The sequence below is a fragment of the Antrostomus carolinensis genome, unplaced genomic scaffold (assembly GCF_000700745.2).
Source record: "Antrostomus carolinensis isolate BGI_N321 unplaced genomic scaffold, ASM70074v2 scaffold1205, whole genome shotgun sequence".
In the NCBI taxonomy this organism is placed as follows: Eukaryota; Metazoa; Chordata; class Aves; order Caprimulgiformes; family Caprimulgidae; genus Antrostomus; species Antrostomus carolinensis.
Window position 1 is genome coordinate 402 of NW_010315486.1, and position 8229 is coordinate 8630.

General features: G+C 47.3%; 1 protein-coding gene across 1 annotated transcript in view; it reads right to left on the reverse strand.

The window, feature by feature from the left end:
• Nucleotides 1-1185: 1185 nt before the first annotated feature.
• Nucleotides 1186-8229, reverse strand: part of LOC104524920 (ovotransferrin-like) — an 8106-nt gene continuing 1062 nt past the window's right edge. The window contains exons 2-8 of the mRNA XM_010167944.2: nt 5604-5767; nt 5285-5393; nt 3835-4026; nt 3495-3630; nt 3001-3056; nt 1511-1680; nt 1186-1386 (exon numbers count right to left, since the gene is read on the reverse strand). Of these exons, the coding sequence (XP_010166246.1) occupies nt 1186-1386; nt 1511-1680; nt 3001-3056; nt 3495-3630; nt 3835-4026; nt 5285-5393; nt 5604-5767 (1028 nt within the window). The remainder of the gene's footprint in view (nt 1387-1510; nt 1681-3000; nt 3057-3494; nt 3631-3834; nt 4027-5284; nt 5394-5603; nt 5768-8229) is intronic.

Genomic DNA, 8229 nt, shown 5'->3' on the forward strand with positions numbered 1-8229 from the left:
CCACAACCTCCCTGGGCAACCTGTTCCAGTGCTCTGTCACCCTCACTGTAAAGAAGTTTCTTCTCAAGTTTAAGCAGAACCTCCTGTGTTCCAGCTCACACCCGTTGCCCCTTGTCCTATCATTGGGCATCACTGAGAAGAGCCTGGCTCCATCCTCGTGGCATTCACCCTTTACATATTTGTAAACATTAATGAGGTCTCCCCTCAGTCTCCTCTTCTCCAAGCTAAAGAGCCCCAGCTCCCTCAGCCTTTCCTCATAAGGGAGATGCTTCACTCCCTTAATCATCTTGGTGGCTCTGTGCTGGACTCTCTCAAGCAGTTCCCTGTCCTTCCTGAACTGTGGGGCCCAGAACTGGACACAATATTCCAGATGTGGCCTCACCAGGGCAGAGTACAGGGGGAGGAGAACCTCTCTCAACCTACTAACCACCCTTCTAATGCACCTCAGTAACTGGTATTGCTGACTATAATATAATCCACATTTCTTCAGATCTCACAGCCCAGACAACCATGAGACCAAGACCAGACCAAGCTGGAAAAATACAACCTACTTATGTTTCTGTGAAGTGGCATTTGAATAATCTGTTTTGATGCTACATGAAGTCCATTCACCCCCTTCCATAAATGCCATAGTGGCTGAGCCTACCACAGAGATCTCTGAGCAACTGTACATTTTAAGTGGATTTTGAGGGTCATATGTGGGATGTTTGACTCTCAGAAAGCCAGCAAGGACATCAGTGAATGCCTGATGAGTCTAGATGGAAATAAAGGACACTGCTTCCCTCAAGTGGACAATACTGGACCTGATGTCCTGGGATGTTCCTTCATCTGACATCTCAGAAATGGCTTTTCTAAGCAGCAGTTTTGATGCCCGATCCCTACCACCAGCTGTATAACCGTGGGCAATTTTTATTGTTGCAGTCATGGTGAAAGGACAAGGGGTGGAATGTGTGTAAATTTTCCACCTTTGTTGGTGTGGTGATGATGTTATTTTGACTTTGGCATCAACAAATTCCTTTTGTTGATGTAAGTGAAGTTTGTGAAGATTGTGTGATTTTAATGGTAATACCTTTCACAGGAAATATTTTGCAGAAAATATTGCCTGTGCTTGGAAAAATCATGTTCCTTTCCCTAGACATATTTGCTAATCTCAATTCTTCAATTACAGCTTGCATTGACACAACATTAGTATTTCATGTCCTGCCTACCTTTCTGAAGGCTCTGGATGGCACTGTAATACTCAAAGCTCAGGTAGAGCTGGGAATCCATCAGTGATGGGATACGCTTCAGCTCTATAGCTGAGTCTTTGAAAAGCAAGTCTGAGTCCTTCTTGCCAGGTGGTCCAAAGAGATGGAAGTTGCTGGTTGTACCTACGCCATATTTTTCCTGCCATGGGGGAAAAATATCAGTAAATGACCTTACCAAAGTGCTTGGAAAGCTGGAGAGAGCAAGCAAAGCCAGGGAAGAGAAGAGGGGATGCTAGGGGGAGGAAGGAAGAGCTTGACAATACCTGTGCTTTTGAAAGGAAGTTCCAGATGTCATCAACCTTGCTATCATCTCGAGCCACAACGGCATGAGCAGGCACCCTGGCCCAGTGACAGGCTTTGTAGTTGTCCACGGGCTGACGGGTGCCATCCAGACACAGCAGCTCATATTGACCCTTCTCATCTGGGGCATTTTCTGGAGGAAGAGAGGAACCATGAGTTGCATCACTATGAAAATAGACAAAAAAAACACCAGTCTGTGGAAGCTTTGTAGTGAATTTATTTCTGCAGAAGCTCGGGGGAGAATTCTTTGCAGAAGAGAGGTTGCACACACTCCCTTTGCAATTATAATGGGGTCATCATGGTCTTATGAAGGCAATGTAGAAAGGAGAATGCATGTGCCTGTGAAAGAGAGATTATCTCCGCCTCTATCATAACTAACCCGACAGTAAGAAGATTTATGTAGCTGTAGTGCCTGGACATCCCGGCGTGCACAAGTAGATGCAAATACAAATAGATTTACAAATACCATACAAATGGATTGAACAGGTCAGGAGCTGCACATGGTCTGTAAAGGCCAGTAGGGTCAAGGCTCAAGGCAGAGCCCAGGTCAGAGATCTCAGGGTAACAGCAGAATTCAGGGGGGAAGGGACCTCTGAAGATCTCTGGTCCAAGACCCTGCGCAAAGCAGGGGCAGACTAGGTTGCTCCAGGTGGATCTTTAAAACCTCCAAGGATGGAGAATGCACGGCTGTCCTGGGCAACCTGTCCCACTACTTGACTGTCCTCAAGGGGAGAAAAATTTCTTCTTGTATCTGGTCCAGACCTCTCTTGTTTCAGTTTATGATTATTGCCTCTCATCTTGCTACTGTCTACCTCCATAAAGATCTTGGCTCCACCTTCTTGCTAACCTCCTTGCAGGCACAGACAGGCTGCTCTGAGGTTCCCCAAAGCTATATCTTCTCCAGGCTGATCTAGCCCACCCTCTTGAGCATCTCCTCACAGGACAAGTGTCTGTTCCCCATGACAATCTTGGTGGCCCTTCACTGAGCTCACTACAGGTCCTGGACATGTCAGGCTGTCTTCCTTCTTTGAGAGGTACAGAGTTAGGGAACTCTTGCTGTGGGCTGAATTCCATCCAAAATCCCTCACAGAATGATGGGTGAGCATAATTACCTACATGATTGCTCACCCTGTGTTTGCTGTGATAGCGTTACAGCTGTCTCTGAGATACGGCACCAACAATAACACCATTGAACTTAAATCAAGCAGATTTTCCTTCTTCCAAGAAGAAGCCCAAAGAAGAAAAGGTGGACCCCACCACAATCGTATTTTTCAGTAACATGGATGAATCAGTCCACAGTGTGCAACACATTTCTAGAGATGAAAGGAGAACAGGTTTGGGGCAAACCTGGAGAGGAATTAAAGTCTGCACAGTGTAAACTAATTGCAAGATGGAGTGTCAGTGAGAGGGGTTGGACTAGAAAGGAGAGAAACAAGTGATCTCACAGACCTACCTTGAACAGTTGTGTGTTTCACAAAAGCCACATCTCCTTTTCCATCTTTCAGACAGCTGCAGGTGAGAGGAACAGAGGAGAGGTTAAAAAACCAGGCATTGTGGCTCCCTATCTCCTGTTTCAGCAAATTACTTTGGCACAAACTGCAACCATAGAGCAGCAATCTTCACCCCCCCCAAAAAAGGTATGCTGGCGGGGAAGAAAATGTAATGATGGAGAAGTAATGCTCAAGAAGCCCAGTTAGACTTGGCACAGTGCTAATGCTGTGTATTCACAAGTCTATGCAAAACCACACAACCCAGCTGCCTCTCTCATCTCCCACTGGGCCTGATGGTTGTTAGTAACTGGATCTTTAATTCCCAGCACTCCCAGTTGTTCTATAAATTCAGCCTCTTCAGGACCCCTGTTTACAACACAGCCCTCCCTGGTATAACAAAAACTTGCATGTGTCAGGGCTAGAATATTTCCCCATAGGAAAAATAACTTTCACTCACTGAAAAGCTCCAGAATATCCAGAATAAGGTCCTGTGCGGGAGCATTTGGTTTTGGAGTCCCCCTTGCACTGACGGCACAGTTTTTGTTCCATGGTGGCACCAGGCACACAGCTGGCAGAGAAAAAGTTGGCCACCGCTATGGATGAGAAAGAAGCAATAGTTAGGCTAAAATTCACTTTTACAAGGACCCGGAAGGGAGAGGACGCACAAAGAATGGCAGTGATTCAACTGTTCTGCGAAGCAACTCTGGACCTCTGCAGAAGATCAGGCAGCATCGCTTTCACCATCCCACCATCCCTGGCTTAACATCAGCCCATTATCTCACCATTTCCCACCTCACCTTGCTCAATGGAGGCTGAGTCTTTGCCATCCCACTTGATGAGTCTCCGGTTGATGAGTGTCCCAATAGGGATGTTCCAGCCAGCGGACCTGCCCAGGCCAGTGTGGCAGGAGGTCTTGCCCTGCAAGTCATTTATCGTGAAGCCTGTTCCTTTCTTTGCAACGGCCACAGCATAGTAGCTGGTTGTGGAGCCTGGAGTGCAAGAAAAAGCAGGAAAACAGTGAAAAAGCAGGACTTAGGAATATTTCAAATCCTGCCAAACCCCCAATTTCAGAGAATAAAGTGCTGCACTTCCAAATAATTAGCAACTTTGCCTGAACACTTGTCGTCTTCTCATTTTCTTATGGGTGAGCTACACTGCCAATGTCAAACCAATGCTGCGCACCTACCATTACAACTTGTAATGGTAGGTGACCTGAAAATACTGTCACACGCAAAATGCTTTGCCACTGGACAGATGTTAGACATGCCCATGGTTTTGTAAAGATGCTTCAACAAGTCTTTTTGGCAAATCTTCTTTGGCAAATCTTTTCTCAAATGCCGTTGCCCACTGTAGCATACGTGTCAGCCTCACAAGAATGAAATTCCACATTTAGTCTTTAAAATTACACCTACTCCATCACATGCTGCATATCAATAAAGCAACTTAGTTTTAGGGGTGGTAGAGACCACAGCTTTCCATTTAATATCTGTATTTCCTTAGCTACCCTGTTGGGAATGACTCTGACATGTTGCTTTGATCCTGAATATTGTGTACAGACAGGCCAAACTTCAAAGCAAAGGTCAAAAGAGACTGGGAGCTTTGGATGTGGTGGAATTGTATGAGGCAAGAAAGACGAAAATGAAGAAATAGCGTCTGTTCAGCTCCTAAGAGACAGATGGAATTTTATGCTTCTTGTCTTTTTTCTGTGCATTGCCTGCACCTCTTGCCTCCATAATCTCAACCAGGTGTTCCTCCACAACCACTAAGGGCAATGCTGTTGCCTCTTCAGTCTTGTTTTAGTCTTGATTATTGCGCAGGAAGATACACAGGTTATCTGTGCTATCTAGTTCAGTGTTTTACCCACATAGTTCAAGGTCACTGAAAGCAGAAGATCTCTGAGACCAGCATAATTTTTATGCCATGCTTCAGGAGGACCAAGATTTCTGTTCATGGTGCTCTCTTTCCATCGCCACTGCATCATCACAGGATCAGTGACTTTCATCACTGCTAAAGTAGAAATGGGGCATTGGCTCTGCCCCTTTCCATTGCAGTGACTCTATGGCCATGGGTGATGATTCACATTTTGGTGTAACTGCGCCCACCCCTTCTCCTCTGGGATCTGGAAGCTGGGGGCAATATCTGGGACACCCAACAGATATAATGTGGGAGCTCTGTGTGGAAAGGATGGCCTTTGCACTATCAGTTTCTTACCACCACTTGGCTTAAAAATATTGCATGAAAATGTACCTCCACTGTGTTCGTAGACCTCAGCAACAATGGGCTTCAGCTTGTAGGGGGCAAGGCCTGCTTCAAAAACTTGACCACCATCCAAGCTAATGGCATCTGCTTCATTATTCTAAACAACAAAAAGATTTCAGTCAGTAAACAAAGAGCAGGGATGCATGAGGGAAAACACTTCCCCAGAGTCTCTCCTGGATCCTTGTGAGTGAGTCCTTCTCTACAGGGGGATCACAGGTAACAACCAGTGACTCAAAGGATACCCTGACCTTCTCCGGGCTGCTGAAACATCCTCAATGCCCAGCACAGCTATTTGCTGCCCACTCACCGAAATGGCTTGTATGCAGTCCAGGTAGGTTGCTTTCTGCAGGCAAATCAATGCAACGCTCTCCTGTTGCATGAGGTCCCTTAGAGTATTGCATTTGTTCTCTTCTGCTGCGGATATTGTGCACCATCTGATGCTTGCCTTGGGGGGAGCAGCAAAACACAGAGCTGTAGAAAGAACCAGAAATAAAGAGTCTCAGAGAGGTATAAAGGCACCACATGGAGTGAAAAAGCTTCTCTGTGAATACATGAGCCCTGGTTCCCTGCAGCCCTGGCCTCCGGTGATGGCTGTCTGCAGGATCTCCCTTGCACATCTCCTAAAAGTCATGCAAGAAGGCCATTTCTTTCCTTCCTGATGAGTACACCTTCAGGAACATCTGGGAGGATCATTCCTGCCCCTGGGTAATGGATGTTCTGCACATCTTCGTAATTCAAGCAGCCTGAGCTCATGGCAATGTCTACAGGAGTAGAACAAATCCACTGTGTTGGGTTTGGGGTGAGGGGATCATTTTTGGTAGTAGGAGCAGGGGCTATAGTGATGGCCCCTGTGAGAAGCTGTTAGAAGCTCCCCTGGCTCCAAGGCCTCAAGCCCAGGCTGAGCCAACTAGCGATAAAGAAATGCCTCTTCAAATCCATATTTATGAGAGGAAGAACTGGTTTGGCAAAGGAGAAAGCCATCAGGAGACCAGAGAGCCTGAACAAAAGACCATCGTCATCATTGACATGAGGAAGGAGGAGCAGGGGAGGAGACAGAGAACTTCAGACACCCAGATCAGCACACAGAAGAGCAGGGGGATGTAAATCATACAATCATTAAGGTTGGAAAAGACCTCCAAGATCAAGTCCAACCGTCAACACAGCACCACCATGCCCACTAAACCATGTCCTGTAATGGAGTCCCCTGCAGCAATGAAGGTTCAATGGTGGAGCAGATACCCATGTGTAGGCCATGGAGGACTCCATGCCAGAGCAGGATGCTGTGCCCAAGGGCAGTTGTGACTACATGGAAAACTCATGATGAGCAAGAAAACCACAGAGACACTCAATGCCAGAATGGGGGAAGGAGGTGCACTGAACCAGAGACCCATCTGCAGCCCATGGATGTCCCCATGCCAGAGCCAGGAGCTGTGCCCAAAGAGGTCTGTGACTCCATGGGCAGCCTGTGCTGGAACACTTTGTTCCTGGACTCTTACAGCCCACAGGAGGGATCCCATGCTGAGAAGAGCGGCAGAGGTGAACTGACTGAACCCCCATTCCCTGTCCCCTGTGCTGCTGGAGGGGAAGGTAGAGAAATGGGGAGCAAAGTGATTTGAGCCCGGGAAGAAGGGAGGGGTGGGGGAAGGTGTTGTAAGATGTGGTTGTTATGTCTCACTATCCTACTATAATTGATTGGGAAAGAATTAAATTGATTTTTCTTCCCCAAGTTGAGTTTGTTTTGCCCTTGATCATAACTGGTGAGTGAGCCCTCCCTGTCCTCATTGCGACCCATGAGCCCTTTCTCTCCCCTTCTCACTGGGTGAGGCGGTAAGCAAAGGACTACATGGTCTTAGCTGTGGCTGAAACCACTATATCCACATACTTCAAACTCAAGACTTTGGAAAAACAGAGAGAAGGTGGTCCACTGAAGCAGTGTCTTTGCAAATAACCCCAGAGGCAGAGCAGCTCTGACCTGGCCATATTCAGTATGTTGCCACACGTGACCTCCTTGGCAACTAGGTGATCTGATATATTTAACTGTCTCTTTATATCTCACCTCCTCCACTACACACAGTAACAGAGATGCCATACCACTGGCACAGTCATCTCTTCTAAGAGTTCCCCAACCAGTAAATACAGCTGACTGCCTGCTCTGGGAGACCAGAGCAAAGGAAAGACCTCAGGTGGACACAGACTCACATCTCCTTCAGCAACCTAAACACCAGAAACATTGGAATCTTGCAGTTAAAGCACGTGGCCATGCTGCATTACTTCACCTTAACTCTGCCCCTTCCTGGTAGGATTGCACAAACCAAGATCCTGTATGCGCATTTCGCTCCCCAAACCCTTGATGGTGCATTTCATCCAAACATCTCCAGATTAACCTGTGCTGTTTCCATTTTCTCTTTCACCTCTGAAGTATTCTCTCTTCCTTGATTTCTGAGCCATAACCCTGCCAGCAGACACCTCCCCACCTCCCAGGTGTTGAATTTGGCCACAGGGAGAATTCTCAGCCTTAATTACTACTGCCATCATATACATTTTTCAAGTCTTCATTGCACAAAGCCATGGTTACCTTAATCTAGTGCTGGCAACCATCCTGCCTTGGGCAGAGGCTGGACTGGGACCTCCTGAGGGAGTCAGCCCAGCTGCACTGGTGAACACTGGGAAGGCAATGGGTGTCCAAGTGCCACAGACTGTGCAGAGCTTTTGGGCAACCTCAGGGAGGAGGAGGGACTCCACCATTAATAACACATCATTGCCTGCTAGTACTCAGCAAAGGTGCTCAAGGACTTCCCAATGCCAGCGGCACAGGGAGCACCTCCCACAAGAGGGCATTAATCACCACCACACTTTATGGGGCATCAGAAGAGACCGGCTGCCTAGTCCAAGAAGGAGACCCCTCTTCCCAGGCAGCAATCGCCAGGTCATGT